The sequence below is a fragment of the Passer domesticus genome, chromosome 18, assembly GCF_036417665.1.
Source record: "Passer domesticus isolate bPasDom1 chromosome 18, bPasDom1.hap1, whole genome shotgun sequence".
Classification (NCBI taxonomy): domain Eukaryota; kingdom Metazoa; phylum Chordata; class Aves; order Passeriformes; family Passeridae; genus Passer; species Passer domesticus.
The window spans coordinates 10,663,412-10,683,160 of record NC_087491.1 but is presented as its reverse complement, the minus strand read 5'-3'; the positions used below and the strand labels follow the sequence as shown (position 1 = coordinate 10,683,160).

Genomic DNA, 19,749 nt, shown 5'->3' with positions numbered 1-19,749 from the left:
AGGCTGGAGGTGACAAAGCAAGCTCCCCAAATCCATTCTTCTCCCTTTGTCTCACTGTAACTGAGTTTGCAGTTATTGGCACTTTGAAACTGTAATTGAGGTCTGCTTTCCTCCTTGCACAACCTTTTCTCCCGGCAAACTGTCAGCCATCAAGTGGGATGAGACAGTAAAAGAGATGTCACACTCACCATTTCCTAGAAACTGTCACTTTAAAGGGAAAAGCACAGGGAAAAAAAGGATGAACTGAAGCCAAACCCAGAGCGATAAACCTCCAAATGTTTGATTTTCTCAAAATCTGGAACTTTTCATTCCTTTCTTGGGTCTCTGCTGTGCCTGGGGCACCTTGTACCTTCACAGTTCTGGCCTCTGGCATTTATTAAACTTCACTTGAGTGAAGAGCTTGAAAAATATCATAGCCCAGGTTCTCTTTGGATGTAAATCAACCTAATTGGGCTTAAATTCCTGGAGCTGGGGTGACACCAGATGACAAGGGGACCTCTGGTGACTCGGGGCTGTGTTGGATTTTCTTGCACAACCATCCCTGAGCTCCCAGCTGTGGCTGGTGGGGTCTGGCAGGGATGGATCCAGCAGGTCCCTGTGCTGGGAAGGGCTCCTGGTCTGGCTGTGCTTGCTGGGGCTACCTAAAGAATCCTTTCTGTACCAGTAGCTTGTGTTTCTCTTTCTGTAAATTACATTGAGACCCAGGAAATGCTGCTGCTATTTTGTTTTCAGGGTTTCACTGAAGGTCAGAGCTGTACAACCAGACCAGCTCTGCCTGAGCCTTATCTTTGGTTGTGGCTGTTTTCAACTGCTGAGCAGTGGAGGCTCCCCCAGAGGACACAAACACAGCACAGCCTTGGGGCAGGTTTGGGTTTTTTCTGTTATGGCCCAGTTTTGGGGGGGGCAGATCACCCCCAGAGAGCAGCCAGTGGGGCATCCTGCCCAGAGGCCACCCTGCTGCCCTCACTGGCACCAGGCAGCTCCATCCCTGCAGTTTGTGGGCAGGGAGGGGGGCTCAGGGAGGCAGTGACCTCCTCAGGGGACAGGTTGTTCCTTAAGTCACTGCTTTAGGATGGACACTGTCCCATCAGTGCAGCCCTCTCCTCTGGATTTAGGGTGGCCTTGGGGTGAGCAGAGGCTTTGGGGTCTCTCTGAGCTGTCCTTGCAGGGTGCAGGAAACTGAGGCTGCCTGTGCTGGCTGAGGATCCTCCACGGCTGCAGGAGAAGGATGGGAATCCATGAATCACAGCAGGGTTTAGGGGCTGTTTCTTGGAGCTCTCCTGATAAAACCTGCAGTGGCAGCAGGGAGGTTCCCCTGCCCCCAGATGGGTGTGAGGGCAGCTGAGGGGGGCAGAATTAGAGGTGCAGGAAGAAATTCCCAGTGGACAGAAGCTGTCCCTGCACAGCTGGGCACAAGGTGCCCCTGGTTTGGGCACTGGCTGCAGGCTGGCACAGCCTGTGTCAGGTTAACGTGGCCTCTGCTCACACCTCACCTTCAGCATCCACATTTCCCATTAGCTGTGCTATTTTTAAGCCTCCCCAGGCAGTTAACACCAATTAATCTAAAAGAGCCCAAATAATGGTTTTTCAGAGCCCCTGGCTCCTTCCCCTTCCCCGAGTGGCCCCAGAAGCCCTGGCAGAGCTGAGCCCAGTGAGGTGCTCTGAGTGCAGGGGTGGCTGGAGAGGCTCCCCTGGGGGATGTGCAATTAGAGCAGGGCCCCAAACCATCCCATGGATCCAATTTTCCAGCCTGGATCGTGCTGTTTTGTGCCACAGGGGAGGTTCCAGCTCCCTGCAGTGCTCACTGAGGAGCAGTCAATGCAGCCCTGCCTGGGAGCCAGCAGAGCCAGGCTCTGCCTGTGCCTGGGTGCAGGAGGTGTCACTCCCTGGCACCTGCAGCAAAGTCCCAGCAGGATTTTTTGCCTGTATCTAAATTCACTTGAATCCCAGTGTTCTCTGGGCACTGTCACGTGGAGCAAACCCCAGACAGGGTGCAGTTTCATCCTGCCCTTTGCAGCAGCAGGTACCAGAGCAGGAGATGCTTTTGGCTGATAGGAGAAGCTGCTCCTGCCTTTGCATGTGATTTTTGTCTTGCCTGTTTCAACTCTCCTGAGCAGGTCAGACAGACCATGGCTGCAGTGGCAAACCCACAGGGACCAGCCCCAGGAGCCCTCCCTGCCCCAGCAGGGCCAGGATTTCGTGTTTTGTGGGGTGCCTTGCACAACAAAGCCTTGATCTCGACCGCGGCCTTCAGGCATTTCGGGGCTGTGAGTAAATAATAATTAAGATCTGGGCGTGTGCTGAGCAGGGGGTGTTTATGTGCAGGCTGGATGTGTTATGGGTGCTGATGTGGATGGGTGTGCACAGCTCCTCGACCGAATTCCCCCATCCCAGCACCCCTGAGGAAGGTGCAGCATCTGCTCAGCTCCTTCAAACCTCGCTGTGCTCAGAGCAAGTAGGTGTCTAAATCAAAGTCTGATTCAAGGAAGCAGCACAGTTTTGGCAATCCAGGCTTTCTTTGCAAAGCGTTTTCAAAGCAAACTGTCAGGAGGTTCCAGTGTGAGGTGCAGGGAGTGCAGGGGATGGGGGGAGCAGGGCACCTCTGCAGCTGCAGCATTGGATTGTCTCCATCACTGAAGAGGAGCTCACCTGCCCTGCTCCGTGGGGCTTGGAGTGGGGAGCTGGATAGAGAAAGTGCTCTATATATTAACCTTGTGCTAATTAACCAGGAATATGGGTTATACCCTTTCTAGCAGCAGAGTTATTTCAGTTTAGCAAATTAGTGCTGCTCAGCTGAGACTCCAGGGCTGAGCATGGTCCTGGTTCCATCCCTCTCCAAGTGCAGGGTCAGACACTGCAGTGAGTTGCAGCCAAAACCCTGTGTTTTACTGCTTTGGGTGTGTGCTGGTGTGCACAGCCAGGTACCGCAGCCCTGGGTGAGAGCTACACCCCAAAAACTTACTGCTTGTTGTTATCCACCTCCAGCCTGGGTTGTTCCAAGCAGTAGCTCAGGTTCACTCCCAGTTTTGGTGTTTAAGGGATCCCCCAGGTTTCTGATGGGCCATTCTGACCTCTGTAGCCACTCATCTTCTCCAGGGACTGACCTGGAGTGAGAATGCTCCTACCTTGTGTCCCTGGTTAGTGAAACAAGCTCCAGGTGCCAAATGCTGGCTGGTGTATTTCTGTTAAATAGTGCCAGGGAAACCCAGCCTGGCACGGTACATGTTGTCAAAATCCATGTGGAAAAGTTGCTACGTTAACTGCAGAGGATTGTGTGAATACACAGAAGGGAAAGCAGGAGTAATTCCCCCTGCTCTCAGCAGTGAGGGCTGGACTGACCCGTGATCTCAGGACAGGTTGTTGTGTAGCTGAGGAAAAAGAGTAAATCCCGTGTTAATGTGGCTGTGGCTCGATCTGGTGACGGTGGCAGTGGCTTCCAGACAGTCAGATGAGCCCTGCAAGCAGCAGAGGTGTCAGTAGCACTGCAGGCAGACACCCCGGGGCTCCCTCCAATGCCATCAGGAATGATATTGTCACCTGCTGTGAGGCACAGCCTGTGCTGGAGCCGTGTGTGGCAGCAGGGCACGGCCCCAACAGGTCAGCACTTTCTGTATTTCGGAAGGAGGGAGCGTGGGTGAGTTATTTTGATTTTGTTTGGAACAATAAAACCCGAGTTATTTGAAATCTTAACAACAGAACCAGCTTTTAGCACCGGCGTTTATAGGGATGAGTGGGCGAGTTGTTTAAAGGGAAAAAAAATCTTTGAAAACTGTCCAAGTGAGGGTGATAATTTCATGCTCCAAGGGAAGCGTGTGCACGGCCTGGGCCTGGGCAGGGTGTGGATGGGCTGTGCCAGGGGCTGGGCACAGCACAGTGCAGGGCACACGTGTGCCCAGGGCACGCTCAGCTCCCCCAGCTCCAGCCTGACGTTGTAGGTGGTGTCTCTGCAGATCACAGATGTCTCGCTCATTATTCTTTGCTGCATCCTAAACTCAGAGGGAAAATGTCATTTCCTCATGTTGTTCCAAGCGCCTCTCCCCCTCTGTTGCACTCCTTTCCTGCATTTCCCCCTGTACCAGCTGCAGGTTCCCCCTTTCAGAGCTCAGCTCTGCAGATCGGGGCAGAGTCCCCGTTCTGGTTCATTCCTCTGTTTCCTCTCTGTCCGTGGATCCCTGATCTCAGCCCCAGTGGGAACGGGGCTGCAGCACCAGCACTGAGCTCACAGGAGCTGTGGCTGTGCCCTGCCCTCCCTCAGCCCTTCTCTTCCTCTTCAGTCTGGGCCAGGTACCGAGCCAGGTCCTGATCTCAGGTCCCACACAGTTTCCATCTTTCTCTGGAAAATACTGGGCGACCCTGGAAATGAATTTACTGGTGTGGAGCAGCACGGGCAGTTCCCCAAAGCTTCATTTTCTGTTCAGGTTAAAGTGATTTCCTACTTTTGCAGTGAAAAATGAGAATGAAGGACAAGTGAGAGTGCCAGTGGGGCTCTGTCCCCATTTTGCCCCTTTGGAAAAGTGCTTTTCTTCCCATTTCACTGTCAGTAATTCCTGTCTCACAAACGTGAGGTAAGAACAGCTCTTTGGCTGCTGCGTGGCATTTCCATCTTCCCCTGTTTAAAACCCTGTTGCAATTAGAAATTTCCCTCTGTCGAGCAGCGTTACATTTAAATCAAGAGATGCTTGTGGCTGAGCAGCCTAGGCTCTTGCAATAAGACAAAAAAACCACACATATCTAATAATACGAGGAGCAGGAGGACTATCAGGAGCTAAAAATGGCCCTTCAGTATTTTGGTGCTTTAAATCCAAACGATCAGAGTGTGTCTGTGTGTGCACGGAGCGTGTGCTGCCTGTGCCCGCGGAGCCGAGCGTGTTTGCAGATGTAGTTTGGGAGAATCGATCCCAATCTATTTTTAAGGTGAAGTGAGTGTGGCGGGTGGGAGGTGAGGAGGTGGAAGGGAAGCTAAATATTCACGTAGCTGCACTGTGTGTTTAAGAGCATCATCTAATAACGGGAGGATCGTGGCAGCGAGGTGAGGGAGACAGGAGCGTTCTCTGGAGCCCCCCCATCGTGCCAGGGCTCGGAGCGGCTCCGGGGGGAGGTGGCAGCGGGGCTGTCGCTTTAAACCTCGGCTCGCACCCTGCGGGTCGCTGGAGCCGGCGACGTTCTTCACATCGCTCGGCTCAGACCCCGCTGGGCTCGGACCCGCTCGGTTCGGACCCGCTCGGTTCGGACCCCGCTCTGCTGAGACCCGGCTCGGTTCAGACCCCGCTCTGCTCGGACCCCGCTTGGCTCAGACGCGGCTCTGCTCAAACCCCGCTCCGCTCAGACCCCGCTCGGTTCGGACCCGCTCGGCTCAGACCCCGCTCCCCCTCGGGCGGTGGCAGCGCTGCTGCCCGCGGCCATGTGAGAGCCGGAGGAGCTGCTGAGGTCGGTGAGGGAAACGGGGCTTTGCTCGTGGCTCCTTCTTCCTCTGAAGCGAGAGCGTCGGGAGGAGGAAGGAGGTGGGTGCGGAGGATTCGCTCGGGCCGGGATGCGCCGTGTGTGCGCTCGGGGGTTTGAAGTTTTCAGGTAGCTCCGGCGTGAAGTTTGTATTGCTGATGGTGCTGCAGCGGTGCTCAGGCTGCTCGGTGTGCTGGGTGTCGCAGCAGAGGGTGGGCGGGGGTCCCTGAGCCGTGCTGGGGGCACACGGGCTCTGTCAGCAGCCCTGCCCCGCGGGGGATTGGCACGGGACGGGAGCGGTGTCCTGAGCCAAGAGCGGGCGAGTTTCACAGCTCTGCTGCCTCTGAAGCTGCCAGGAGTGGGGACAGGGACAGCCCCGCTCCGGAGCACAGGGACGCTTCTCCAGGCATTTCAGCTCCTGGTAAAACAGGCTGTGGATTTCAGCCAGGGATTTCCTTCCACTCCTCTCCTCTCCTCCAGCCCCCGCTTGCCTCTCTGCAAACCTCCCCCTCAGAGCCTTGCTCCAGGTGAGGCTGGGAAGTTCATGCCTGATGTTTTTGGGGTTTGAGGTTGTGGCTGGGCTGGAGGCGCAGCCCCCACGGTGAGCTCTCCTGGGTGAGGTGTGGGGTGGTGCAGGATAAAGAAAAGCTGCGTGCAGGGGACTGACAGACAGCCCTGGATGAGGTGCTCCCAGCACTGGTGGTCAGCAGCAGCACCAGCCCTGCTCCTGCCTGGACATTTTGAGGTCGGCTGCCTTGAAAAGAGCAGAGGTAAGGAGCGGTGACATGTGTGGTTCACAGGGGAGAGGCAGATAGGGCAGGGCACGTGGGAATGGATGTTTGGGAATGGGTAACTGCCAGGGCAGGTAAGCGCCTGCTTGGGCAAGGGCACGGATTTCCAAGGACTGTCCACAGGGCGAACTTGGTCCTGGGCACTGATTGCTGGGTCCTGTCCCAGCTCTGTTACTGTGGGACGTGGTCAGGTCACTATCTCCAGGCTGTGTCCTTCCTGAAAGGAGGTGGGATTGTTGTGGACACGTTTAAATGCAGAGGCGGTGCTCTGAGAGGGTGACAGTGACAACTGCTGAACTGAACCCGCCGCCCTCCTCGCTGTCCCTGACCTGGGCACTCAGCAGCTCCTTCAGGCAGCAGCTCCTGAGCTGGATCTGCTGTACCAGACCCACCAGGGTCCATCCACCCCTGGCTCCTGCCTGCAGGTCCCAACCAGCTGTCCCCTGGGAGGACTGGACAGAGCTGGAGTGAGCAGCCCTTGAGCCTGACGGCTCCATCCTGCACTGGGTCAGGGCTGCAGGAAGCTGAGCCTGGAGGAGAGCAGGGGAGCCAAAGGCAGGTCAGTGCCCTGGGGACACTGAGAGAAGCTGGTCTGACAGAGGGACCAGGTTTGGCCCTTTGGGTGGCTCTTGGGTGTCCGTGGTTTGGTTTGGTGGGCGAAGCTCCCTCCAAAGAGGACTTTCCACCCATGTTTGGGTGACCATGGGATCGCTGAGGGATGTGCCATGACTTGGCCAGCACAGAAATACTTGCTGTGGTGCTTGGGGACCTCTGGGGCACTGTCCCGGAGCTGATCTGACAGGCTTTGGTGGGGTGAGCAGGGCTGTGGGAAGAGCTGCATCCCGAGTGCTGGGGGGCTGCAGGAAGCTGTGGGAGAAGCCGCCACCAGCGCGTTGGGTTGAGGGATCTCTGGCAGCAGATGTTGGTGTAGTGGGGGCACAGCTGGGGCTGGCTGGGGGTCTGGGTTGCTCAGATGCCACAGAGAGATTGGGACAGGGTGCTGATCCCAGGATGAGGCTTTGCACTGGGAACGTGTCCGAGAAAGGTTCTCAGCAGAGTCCCGGGTGGGCAGCGGCTCCAGTGCCCTGCAGGCATTTGTGGGCTGTGCCTTCAGGTGTTGGGAGCTGGTTTAGTTCTTGCAGTGAGGCTTTCTGCCTTTGTTTAATGGCTTTCCTGAGTCCCAGTGAGAATGGCCAAGGGGGATGAGGCACAGGAGTCAGCTCTGACTTTGTTTTGCCTTGCCCGGGATCGCTCCAGCCTTGCACATCTGGAGTGGTCAGACTGAGGGGTTTCTACAGGAGATGCTGCTCCTTGTCCTGCACCTCTGGGGCAGAGCTGGGCAGCCCAAAACTGTGTCAGGTTTTATTTGGTGTGAGAGTTTATCAGAGAGGAAAACGGGTGGATTTTGCTTCTCTACGGGGTGTAATGACCTTGGCTTGAGGCTCCTGAGGGAGCTGGTGGTCCCAGCCTGCAGGGAGAGGGGACAGTGGCAGAGCAGGCGCCTGTCACTCTCTGCAGCTGCTTTTTGCTGCCTTTCCAGCACCTCGGCTGTGGTTTTACACATCCTGAATCCACCCAGGCAGGTTAAACAGCCCGTTCCTCCAGCATGAGAATGTGTGCAAAAGCCTGGATGCTTTCCAGTGGCCTGTGTGAGAGGGAATCCTGCTCCCTGCCACTCTCAGAAAATGTGAACAAAGCTCTGACCTCCATCTGCTTGGGATGGTGCCATCCCTGTCCTGCCCGAGGTCAGGGAGCAGGAGCAGAGGCTCCACACTTGTCCTTGTCCCTGTGTGGGCAGAGGTGGGAGTGTCTCTGTGCCTGTGCCAAGGACAAGTGTGTTTGCAGCCAAATCTGCCCTGGGGTGATCTCTGCAGTGCCAGCAGCCCTTGGGTCCCTCTGCCCCGTGCAGATGGGGTTGGTTTTACTCCTTGTGACAGTGTCTGGCTGCCACAGGAAGGTGACAGTTGGCAGAATGTGGGCAGCTGCAGCGCTGGAGGCAGAGGATGGAGGATGAGGCCAGACAGGGACACTGGCCGTGAGGTGTCTCAGGGCTGGACCAAAGCTGCTGCCCAGGAGCTGTGTGGGGATGTGGCTGTGTGGCTGTGCTGTGGCAGGGCATTGCTCAGCCCCACGAGGGGATGCCCTGGCTCTGGGGGAGCCTCCTGACCCTGGCTGTGCCAAGCCCTGGGCGAGCACAGCTCGGAGCAGATGGGAGCCCCAGGGTGTGATCACAGCTCCATCTGCCCTGCAGCTCCTGCCTCAGGGCTGGGAGCAGCCTGGCAGGGAAGGAGCCCAGCACTCCCTGCTTTGTTATATTTGGGCATTTTAATTAGAGAGGCTCAGGCCTGGGGCAGGGTTTGGCTGGAGGGAGCCTGGTGCCCGCAGTGGTGCCCTGGGGCTGCCCATGGGCTGGCACAGCCCTGTCACACTAACGTGGCCCATGGGCACTGACCTGCTGCCCCTCGGGTGCCTCTGGGAGGTACCAGGCACACAGCCAGCCCTGCCCCACATCTCCATGCTCTGGCTGCTCTTCCCACAGATTCAGAGCATCCTTTTCTCTGCCAGGTGCATTGGGAGCAGGATCCTGCCACCCCAAACTGCAGGGTCCCTGCAGGAGCTGCTGTGGGGGAATCTGGCATGCACTGCCAGGCTGCTCCCGCAGGCTGGAACTTCCCCCTGGATCCAGGACTGCTCTGGTTTACTCCAGGCAGTCGTGGAACAGCGGGAGGGAGGCTCGGTGTGAATGAACCGGTTTCCTCCTCTACCCTGAAATTTGGGTCACACAACCCAACACAGCAGAGCTGTGAGAGATGCAGTTCACCCTCAGTTCAAGCCCAAGCCGGCTTTGATTCCTGAGGTGCAGCTGTTGATGGCTCAGAGGGTCCTGTGCTGCGGACTGTGGCTCCATTAGTGGATCAGCACGTGGCAGGCAGGAGGTGAGAGGGGTTTTTCCCCTCCCTGATCAGCTCCCACATTGCCAATGTTCCTCTCTGGCCTGCTGCTAATTTTGACGCTGCCCTAAATAGAAGCTGAGTGCATCTCATCTGCTTCGCTTAGCATACAGGAAAATTGTTTTCCTTCATCTACCCAATCCAACTTGTGGCTTTAACCCTGTCAGCACATGTCTCTCCCCACTGCAGAGCTCCCGTGAAGGGCTTTACCTGTCCCTGCCATGGGGAAGAGCTCTGGTGGGAGCAGCACTGTGTGTGGTGGATTGGGAGGGTCCCAGGCTGCCCAGAGTGGCCACCAGCAGGGCTGGGAGAGGGGCTTGGCTTCACCAGCAGCCCAGGGAATCCCTTACTCTGCTGTAAAGTCTGGCTGTGCCCTCTTATCTCTCTGGTGGAATGTGCAGCCCTTCAGGAGGGACCCAGTGTCCATTTTATGATTGGTCTCTGGCTAGAAAATAGCTCAGACAGACCCAGTTCTAAGAGGTTTTGGTTGCTTTCTGTTGTGGCTTTTTTCCCAGCAACTGGTGGGACCAGCTCGGTGTGTAGGGAATATCCCTAAGCCTGGCAGATGCTCCTCTCATCACTGGCTAATTTTATTTCCCATTTCAAGTGACTCCTTGGAAGGATCTGTGGTTCCTGCTGCTCTGTCTGCTCCAGATCAGGACACACAGCCCCTCTCCCTGCTGGAAGTGGCTTGGAGAGGCTGCCTCCAACGCGAGCCTCCTGCAGCACAACTTAAATATATCCTGTCTAGTGCAAGGTGCTCATTTGGGGCTCTTGAGGAAGAACTGTTGTCCTGAAAATCTGTAATTTTGTGGCATTTTCAGCTGGGTGACTGCTACAAGTGCTGTGCTGAGGAGACAGGCGCCGAGGGGAAGCATTGGGGTGTGAGGGGCAGTGGCCTGGAAAGGCTGGATTTAGCTGGTGGAAAAAGCAAACCCTGAGCTTGGGCTGAGCCCTGGCTGGGCACAGGGCAGCTCTTCAGCCAGGGTGGCTGCAGGGTTCCCCTCACCCTGCTCTGAGCCCAGCCCTGTCCAGCCCAGAAGCTCCCCTGGGAGCGGTGCCAGGGTAAATGCTGTCTCCTTTCCCTCTTTCCCATTCAGCCTCCAGGTTCCTCTGGCTGCTCTGCAGTGACAGAGCTGCATGAGGCTCATCCGTGCACGGGTTTGAGCTGTGGCAGTGCCTGGAGCTCTGGGATTAAGGAGCAGAGACACCAGACTGTGGGGCTTGGCACGCCCAGGGCACAGCCAGGAGCCAGTCCTGCACAGAGCAGGAGAGGGCACGGCTGTTCCCGAGGCTGTGCCAGACAGAGCCATCGCCCTCAGGGACTCCTTCAGGGTGCTCTGACTCCGACTCTCCTCTCTCTTCCCAGAAAATCAACCGGACCCCTTCGGACGAGGAATGCTTCTTTGACCTGTTGAGCAAGTTCCAGAGCAACCGGATGGATGACCAGCGCTGCCCGCTGGAGGAGTGCCCAGCCGAGGCTGCCGAGGCAGCTGCCACGCGGGTCCCTGCCCTGGCAGAGCGGATATGTGAGCACCCATGCGTTCCCAAATCCCTGCTCCTGCGGCGTGCCCAGCTGTTGTGGTTTGCCGTGCATCCCGTGATGTTTTCCCTGAGCCTCAGCTCTCTGAACTTTAGCAGTTCCTTGGCAATCTCTGTCATTATTTAAGGAAGGAAAAAACATTCTTATGTAAATGGTTGCTGAGGGAAAGGCTGGAGAATGTGAGCTAAGGTTTGGGGAGTAAATTAGCGAGAGAAATGCAGAATATACTTGGATTTTTTCAGTGTGGGTCTTTAGGTCTTGGATTCTGAACAAGGAGGCTGGCACAGGGTTTGTGCCACTTCCAGTACATCCAGGAGGATGGTGATGGTCATTGCTGAGGGAGCTCCGTGAGAACCTGGGGTCTGGAACGTGCAGGGGCTGGGTCAGGCTTTCTCAGGCAAGTTAAAATATTGCCAGTTTTTGTAATAGCGTTGCCATGGAGGAAGAACTTCTGGATTTTGTACTGTTCTTGGATGCGGTGGTGATAGGTGCTGTGTGAGGATAGGGGAGCCAGGAGGATGGATAAACAGTGGGAAGCTGCTCAGGCAAACAGCTCAGCCCTAGGAAGGACGGGGATAAATTGAGGAAGGCGCCTGACAAATAGGGCAGGAAAGGCAGGGCGGTGTTTGCACTTGGGTTTCGTGGCTTTTTCAGTGTTCAGGGCCTTTGTTTAACCCAAGCTGGGGAGAAGCTCTAAAATGCACAGATCACCCTCACACGCTTAATCACCAGCACAAAGGGCTCAAACCAGTGATTTAACCTGATGGATTTGTTCATCATCAGTTCCCAAATGAATATGAAGTGCAAACGGGAGAGGAGCCCCCGGCACTGCTCCCAGAGCTGCAGCACAAACAGCGTGTGCCAGGGCAGGGGCTGAAGCAGAGGTCAGGCTGTGGTAGGAAGGCAGGTTAGCTCTGAGGTGAGAGGGTATTTATTGTCTAAAAATAAGGTGGAAATGAGCATTGCTTTGTCAGGAGATGCATTTCTGACACACAACTGCATTTGGCTGTAACAGCTGTGTAATTTAGGAGATGGGGTTGAAAATGCAGAGCTTTATAAAGAATGCACGAGCAGCCCCACATTCTGTTGGGCTCTTTTGGGCTCTGAGCCTTTTGGACGTGTTATTTTTGAGGATTCTTTGTGAGCTGAAGGGGAGGAAACTCATCCCTGCGTCAGCACTGAGATTTTCTTGTGTTTCTGCAGCTCCATGAGCTGGGGCTCTAAGGACTTGTGTCGGGAGGCTCAGAGCTCTGCTCCAGTGCTTTGTGCTCAGGGAAAGTAACACCACCTGGGCTGGATTTCTCCGCTTTCCCTTGCTGGTCTGTTGCTTGGGAGCCTCTCCCTAGCCAGCAGCAGCAGGAGCCAACAGGTTCTTTCCAGGGAGCACGGCCCAGAGGTGTTTCCAAAGGGTCAGTGGTGGACAGATGAATGTACTGGTTCTGGTCTGGGACCCCCAGCACAGCCCAGGCTCTGCTCCCTGGGATGAGAAGCAGCAGAGCCCAGGAGTGTTTGGCTGGTGCTGATGCAGGTCCTGCAGCCCGTGACAGCCAGACTCACCTCGGCAGTGCCTCTCCTTGGGCAAACAGCCCAGATTTCTGGGGGGCCAGGGAAGGTGCTGCCAGGTGAGAGGCTCAGCCAGGCCTGGGCTTTGCTGATGGCCTGTCTGCAGTTATTCCCAGCTGTTGGGACTGTGTGGGTCCCAGGGGCACTGAAGTGGCACCTTTGGTGGCCGCCAGGAGCTGGCCAAGCACAGGCAGGGAGCCCCGCAGGGTGGGTGTGTGAGGTTCTGCTTATCAAGGCATCCAATTCTCCTGCTGCTGCCTGCTGGGTTTGTGTGGGTTGGAGAGGAGTTTGGGGAGGGGATTTGGGCTCTTTAGCCCAGGCAGGGCAGGCAGAGCAGTGACCCTGCCCTGTGCTCCTCTCCCCCAGCACAGTCCACCCTGATGGCATCTCCGCAGACAGAGGAGTTCTTCGACCTCATCGCCAGCTCCCAGAGCCGGCGCCTGGATGACCAACGTGCCAACGTGGGCAACCTGCCCGGCCTGAGGATCACCCACAACAACCTGGGCCACCTGCGCGTGGAGGGGGACGCCCAGGAGCCCGGGGACGAGTTCTTCAACATGCTCATGAAGTGTCAGGTACGGGCACGGGGCTGGGGGAGCCCTGACACCTCTGCTCCAGCCCCTTGTGCTAATGCTAATGCCCCTCTCTCCCCTGCAGTCCTCCAGGATCGATGACCAGCGCTGTGCCCCCCCAGACTCCATCCCCCGTGGCCCCACCATGCCCGACGAAGACTTTTTCAGCCTCATCCAGCGTGTCCAGGCCAAGCGCATGGACGAGCAGCGTGTGGATTTGGCCTCAGCCCAGGAGGAGGCCGAGGAGGAGCAGCAGAGGCCTGGTTCCAGCTAAGAACTGGGCTTTGGGCTGGGGGGGCTGCTGCAGCTTTGTTTTTTAAAAAGGAAGAACAGAGTAGGTGGTTTCAAGCCCGAGTGCTCCTGTGCTCCCAGTCGTGCACCTCCATCGTGTTCCTATGGGAGAGCCCAGTGGATGTGGGACAGTTTTTAAAAAAGGGGTTTTTTAGGACACTTGGCCACTGTAACTCTGGGCACAGCACCTGGAAGATGTTAGCAGCCCCTTGCTGATCACCTAAACCCCAGGAACTTGGAGGAGCGCACAGGGAGTAGCTAACTCCATCCTTGATTTCTTTTATTTCCACAACACTTTTATTTAAATAGGGAAAGGGAAGAACACCTTTTCCATTTTGAAGTCCTTCTGTCTTCCCTGACACAAACAGTTCTGGATCCTTCTCTGGAACATCTTGTTCAGCTTTGTTGCTTCTACAGGAGAAAAAGAGCCCAAGTCCTTTAAACCTTATCCACCCCAGCTGCATCGTAGTCCCACACACCTGAGTGTATTTTAGGTTTGCTGAGGACTCTCTGGAGAGCCCTGGACATTCTCTGCTTCCAGCTGCAGCCCTGCAGGACCTCCTGAGCAGGGGAAAAGCCTCGCTGACCCTGAGCTTTAGTAGGATTTGTTACCTCTGGAGCCCTCTGCTGCCCCATGGCAGGGGCTGTTCCTGGGCAGAGGGAAGGAGGAACGAGGTCTCTGCCCAAGTGTTCAGCCCACAACAATCAGGGACAGCTCCTGGTGCCACTGAGCCAATGTGAGGGTGTCCAAGACAGAACCTGTGTGTGACAGAGCCCTGCTTCAACAGCCAGCAAAGCTTTCTGCCCATGGCTCATCCCTCCTTTCTTCTGTGTCCAACAGCAGCTCGGGCCAGTGGCCCTTCCTTCCTCTTGTTTCTCCCCAAACCAGCACTGAGCTGCTCCCAGTGAGGTCTCTGGTTCTGTCTGACAGCCCCTGGAGCCTCAGGAGAGCCCCAGCCTGGGGGCTGGCTGGGAGCTCACATTTACTGTCATTCCTTCCTCTTTTGGAGCAGCTGGAAAAGCTGGAGGAGGGGAGCAGGGAGCTGACTTGAGGAGGTGCAGTATTTTTCCTTTGCTTGACCAGAGACTCTGCTGGACTTCAGCAACTGCAGCACCGAGTTGTGCCGAAGCAGCGCCGCTCCTGCAGGGAATAAATCAGCACTTTGGATCCAAAATGCATTTGATGGAAACATTCCCAGCCAGCAGGGAGATATTTTTAGACCAGTGATGCTGCTCATGGGGCATTTACCCTGCCTGCACTGACCATGTGGAGTGGTAGCTGCAGTTTACCTGCTACCTGGGAGCACTCACCTGCTGCTTGGCCGAGGCTGGGCCTCCCTCCTGGGGCTGGGCAGAGCTCTGGAGAGGGGAGAGGAGGAGCTGCCCATCCCCTGCCTACCAGCCAAGATGGCATTTGTAAAAGAGAAAAACATTGATGATGATGACCTGACCAGCTGCAGGCTCAGGCCTGTGCAGCTCTCAGCCAGGTGGTGAACTGGAACCTGACCATTAAGCTTTCAGAGGTATTATTGAGGTATTATTTGCCATATACTTGAATGTATGAGCTTATTTATTTTTTACATGTGCATTTGCTAATGTCATTTTAATGGGGAATTTCCAACCCACAGGTACTTGTTTTTTTTTCTAAAAAATAATCTGCCAAATGGATTAATATATTAGAAATGAATACAGCTCAAGGGGAAGGGGTGGGGGGAATTGTGCTTAATAAATATTTGTGTCTAAGCTTCAGTGCAAATACTCATTTCCATTATTTCCTGGCTGACAGCAGGGCTAATCCTGGCCCTTTGGAATAAGGATGGGGATGAATGGGGGGTCTCTGGTAACAGACACCACCACCTGTGCTGAGGAAAGCATTGTGCACTCACCTCCACATCACTTTACTCTGTGAGCACAGGGGTCTTGTGGCAGCCACCACCATCCCAGCTCTGCCTGCCAGCATGGCTGTGGAGGGAAGGCACAAAGCCATGAGAATTGCCTGCCCAGAAGTTTCCAGGACAACAGGGCAGACAGAGCAGCCCTGCATGGCTGAGAAAAGGCCACTGGAAAAGGCTGAGGAGAGGCTGAGCTGTTCCTTTCAGGCCCTGCCTGGCTCTGCCTGGTCTCGGTGCCACCCCGGCGCCTGGCCCAGAGCTGGGTTGTTCCCCAGAGCCAGGGGCCATGGGCAGGGAGTGCTGGGCACAGCCCTGGCATTGGCCCTTGGAGGAGCCACAAAGCAGCAGCACCAGCTCCTTCCAGCACAGCAGGCATGAGCAGGCTGTTGGACTGGGCTGGAAGGCAGCCTGGGAGCAGCAGTTGGGAGGATAAAGCCAAGTCACAGCTCATCAGTGCTGGCCACTGCCTGATCAAAGATTAATAAAGAGCCACCAGAAGTTCTCACATCTCTGGCTGCCTGGGCACAGCAGCTCTGCCTGGGACCTGGGGCCAGAACTGTGCCCTCAGGTGTGCAGAGCTCAGACTCCCAGGACCAGGTGATCCCTGGGAGAGAGTGATGGTGTCTCACCTCTGTCCCTCCATCCTGGGCAGCACAGGCTCGTGCTGAGCTCCTGTGAGCAGAGGCCACTGGGTGCCACTGAGTGTCCAGAGCAGCCTGCAGCGGTGGCTGCTGTGCTGAATCCTCCTCTCTCCCACGCTGCCAGGCTCGTTCCCAGTCGGGAAGAGCTCTCTGGTGCTGACATCCGCTGGAGAGCCGCGGCATTGCCGGCCCGTGCGCTGCTGCTGCTGCAGCTGTGGATGTGAGCTACTGGGAGCAGGGCTGGCTCCAGTGCAGGGCAGGGCCTCTTCAGGAACAACCCTAAAAATCCAGCAGTAACACGAGAGCCTGCCCTCTCCTACCCGGCTGTACACAAGCACCCAGAGGCACTGATATCAGGCCTGGAGAAAGGCTGCTTCTCCTCATTCCCTGCCTTTGGCTAGGGCAAGCCCATGTGCTTACCTGTGTCCCCTTTCCAGAGCAAACCCACTGCCCCACGCCTCAACATTTTTCAGAAAAAACAGCTTCAAAAGGCAGAAAAAAATTCTGGTTTTTAGCTGCAATCTCTTAGCAGCATATCTTTTTGTATTGTGTGCAAATTGCCTCCCCTGATGTTGGCCTGAATGTTCAGAGCAGCAGCAAGAACTGGCACCGTCCATGCTCAGAGCTGCAGAGGCAGCCCTAGGGCACAGGGACCTGTCTCTGTCCTGCCCCCAAAGGGCACGGGGACAAGGAAACATTAACATCTAGGAACAGCCAGCACAGATTTTGCTACATTTTGCTACATTTTTTAACTATAACACAGCAAAAATTTGCACCACCTTCCTGTAGCTGGGACCTAGTAACAGGTAAGAAAGTATAAAAAAGCCAGATTGTAAATGAGTTGTTTCCAAGGCAACACGGATCCTGCAACAGCTGCTCTGTTCCACCCCATCAAAGGCATCAGCACCATGGAAGCAGAATGCTGATTTTCAGATTAAAGGTAATAAAACAAACACTTTTCCAGCAGTGCTAATAGGTGGCAGCAGCCCAGCTCAGGGGGAGAACACAGCAGTGCTCCAAGATGCAAACTCCTGATTGTCAATCCTGGGTCACTCCAGCAGCTGGCTGTGTCAGGGAGAGCTGCAGCTCACCAGATCTGAGCACACACGAGCTGGCTGATGAAGTTCCTGCCCCTGTTTCATCACTCTGCACTGACACACCCACAGGAACACGGCAACTTTCTGGTGCTCTGACCCAACACCTACAATGCAACACAAATAAAATTGTTATGAACACTCCAGATGAAGGAAACTCATTAATGCCTGCAATACCCTCATTAAATCTGTGGCTGATGAAGCACCACAAGCAGCTGGAGATGCCTGGCTGAGAGAACTGGGTTTGCTCAGCCCAAGACACAAAGGCTGAGAGGTTTTACTGCTTTCTGTGGCTCAGAGATGAGGGGGATCCATAGAGGTTGTGATTCAAGATCCTGAATATCCTCCTCTGACAAGCAGATTGGACTGGAATCCTCCAGAAGGCTCTTCCAAACTGAATTAGTCTTTGATTGCAAGCTCAAAACCCTGAGAAAGCAGGTATTGCACTGTGCAGAGGGAACAAGCCCTAACAAAGCACAACATCATCATCTCAGTGCTGATCCACCACTACCCCAGAGCTGCCTGCTGACAAACTCCCACATCTGTCATTTATTTCTTTTTAAATTTCTAACTAATCTTAACATACTGCAGTAGCACTAATAAGCCCCTCAATATCTGCCAAGACAACTTTCTGGGTCCTCTTCTTCTCTCCACCACGCTCCACCACTATTAATTTTGCCTTCACACCCACACTCCCCCTCACCAACAAGGAGTGGTAAAACCCCCACGCTGGAGCTCGAGTGGGATCAAAATACAAAACTTTCAGCCCTGACATGAAACAAAACTCCAGAAAAGGTCAAAAGAACAGATAAAAGCAGCACTTGACTGCATGAAGAGCAGGTGATCTGACCCTCCTGCGGGGTTATTTTGGCTTTAGGATCCTGGGACCCATCTCCTCAGGTGGTATCAATTGTCCCATCTTCTGATTTGACACCCCTGAGCATCCCTAAAACCTCCAGCTCCAGCTGCACCTCGCTAGGAAAAACACACACAGACAGAGAATTTCTGTCTGCCTTCTCAGCAGGGAACAAAGCCAGGCACAGGGCACTGCTGGGGCACTGAAAATTACCTGAAAGTCAGCAAAACAAGTACCAGGAAAAATACCAACACCACCTCTAAGAACATCAGCTCGATCAAAGGCAAAACTACACAAAGCAAAGACAAACAACAGAGAAAACCCAACACCCCAGTTTATTTTAGAAACAGCTGAAATCAGGGAACGAAGGTGAAGAGTCTCTTGCCACAAGCAGAATGTCCCAAATCCCACGTGGCAGGTGTGTCACACAGGCCAGAATCCCTCGTGTCAGGTGTGTCCCACAGGCCACAATCCCTCGTGTCAGGTGTGTCCCTTGCTGCCAGCATCTGGGGGAGCCTCCTTGTCGTCCCCCTCTGCCAGCTGACCTGGGGGCCCAGGCTCTGCCGAGCTCTCCAGCAGCAGCTCCAGTGCCTCCTCACCAGCCACACGTCTCACCTGCTCCCCTCTGGCTGCCAGGATCTCCTCGATGTTCCTGGACAGGGATTTGAGAACCAGCAGTGACACCACAGCAAAGGCACGCTGCACTCTGCCCCCAGGACTGACACCATGCAGGGAGTCACATCACCAGGAAAACCACCCAAAATTAACCACGCAAAACCACCCAAAATTAACCACGCAAAACCACCCAAACCTTCTGGGACTACCCACTAGGATCAATGATTTAGAAATGACAGCTAAACAGAAGCTTTCAAAGGTGTCTTGGGAAGTCAGAAATCATTGGAATTCCACAGCAGATCAATCTACACACTTGAAACATCCAAGGAAAGCCAGCAGTGAAGTGATAAAGCCTGAGGGGAACAGCAAATCACCCGCTGGCACCACTAAGGATCCCTGTGAAGTTTCTACTGCAGCTTCACACCAATTTATTTGGATCCTAGACAGCAACAGTCAAATCAAAATGACTGAAAACAGAGTCTGTTTTAATGAACTGGATGAAACTTTTAGTATGAACCACATTAGAAAAAAAAAAAATCTCTGAAACAAGGCATCATGTGAGGAAGCTGCAGGCGGGAGGAGGGTGCTGCTGGCACACTCACCTCTTCCCCTGCAGGTCGGAGAACCAGCCCAGGTTGTCGGCGATGACATGGTGGTTCCCGCAGCCGGGACAGGTCACGATCACCACCCCGCGGTGGTAGGCGGCCTTAGAGATGGATTTGGCCGAGCGGGTCTGGCACACCTGGAAAACAAAGTGGATTTTGTGAGCACGGTAACTGCAGCTCCTGGGACTTTTCAGAGAAAGATACTTTTGACATTAAAAGCGTTTTCCCTCCCTCACCTCTAACTATTCCAAGCCAGCTCCATCATGTTAGGATGCCGTGAGTTCAGCTCAGGACAAAAAGGCTGAGAGAGATTTCACTGCTTTACTGGCTCCCTAATGAGGAGGATCCACAGAGGCCGTGGGATCTCCACCCTCAGAGATACTCACAAAACCCCGAACATCCTTCTCCAACACGGAGAGCATGGACTTGAAACCTCCAGAGGGCTCTTCCACTCTGAATCAATCTTTGCAAGTTAAAACCCAAGAAAACAGCTGCACCAGGAGCCTCCCGGCCACCCCAGCCCTCAGAGCGCCCCGGCCCCACGCGCACCTTGCAGGTGTACACCAGGCGATAGTGCGTGGCGGCCGGCGGCCCCGGGGCGGTGCAGAGCGGGCGGGCCGGGCCCCAGCGCTGTCCCTGGCCGGTGCGGGCCGGGCGGACAGACAGACAGAGAGGCCCCGGGGCGGTGAGAGCCGGGCCCCGCAGGCCGGGCGGGGGGCGGCGGGGCCGCCATGGCGGCGGCTCCCGGAGCAGCGCCCTCAGAGCGCGCTGCATCGCACCGCGCATGCGCGCGCGGCGCGCCCTGAGGCACCCGCGGCCATGTTGGGTGCGGGCAGCGGCCATGGCGGTGTCGGGCAGTGCCCTTCATTAACCCGTAATTAACAGCTCAGCCCGGC

The 19,749-nt window shown here is 55.4% G+C and overlaps 2 protein-coding genes across 12 annotated transcripts in view; one reads left to right on the top strand and one right to left on the bottom strand.

The window, feature by feature from the left end:
• The window catches only part of GPSM1 (G protein signaling modulator 1), a 66,719-nt gene extending 51,820 nt beyond the window's left edge, over positions 1-14,899 (top strand). For 6 of the 10 annotated variants that reach the window (XM_064393191.1, XM_064393192.1, XM_064393188.1 and 3 more), the window contains exons 12-14: positions 10,551-10,710; positions 12,654-12,862; positions 12,945-14,899. In XM_064393191.1, the coding sequence (XP_064249261.1) occupies positions 10,551-10,710; positions 12,654-12,862; positions 12,945-13,133 (558 nt within the window). In that variant the 3' untranslated portion in view covers positions 13,134-14,899. The other 4 variants (XM_064393194.1, XM_064393196.1, XM_064393193.1 and 1 more) reach the window with 4 other exon arrangements.
• A 3,048-nt stretch (positions 14,900-17,947) lies between these two features.
• DNLZ (DNL-type zinc finger) lies at positions 17,948-19,711 on the bottom strand. 2 transcript variants are annotated; one of them, XM_064393208.1, is made up of 4 exons: positions 19,403-19,711; positions 18,851-18,990; positions 18,118-18,285; positions 17,948-18,084 (listed from the first exon to the last, which is right to left on the bottom strand). In XM_064393208.1, exons 1-4 carry the CDS (start codon positions 19,694-19,696, stop codon positions 18,081-18,083), a joined length of 606 nt encoding a protein of 201 aa, XP_064249278.1. In that variant the 5' UTR covers positions 19,697-19,711; the 3' UTR covers positions 17,948-18,080. The 2 variants fall into 2 exon arrangements, with proteins under 2 accessions (XP_064249278.1, XP_064249277.1); XM_064393207.1 differs by having other exon boundaries at positions 17,948-18,285.
• Between the last annotated feature and the right edge of the window lie 38 nt (positions 19,712-19,749).

Excerpts from the sequence above, each read along its gene's own strand:
- DNLZ (XM_064393207.1), bottom strand. The coding sequence starts at position 19,696 with ATGGCCGCTGCCCGCACCCAACATGGCCGCGGGTGCCTCAGGGCGCGC. Across the intron at positions 18,991-19,402 it reads GCCTGGTGTACACCTGCAAG|GTGTGCCAGACCCGCTCGGC; the intron begins GTGCGCGTGGGG and ends TTTGTTTTCCAG. Across the intron at positions 18,286-18,850 it reads TCCGACCTGCAGGGGAAGAG|GAACATCGAGGAGATCCTGG; the intron begins GTGAGTGTGCCA and ends ATCCCTGTCCAG.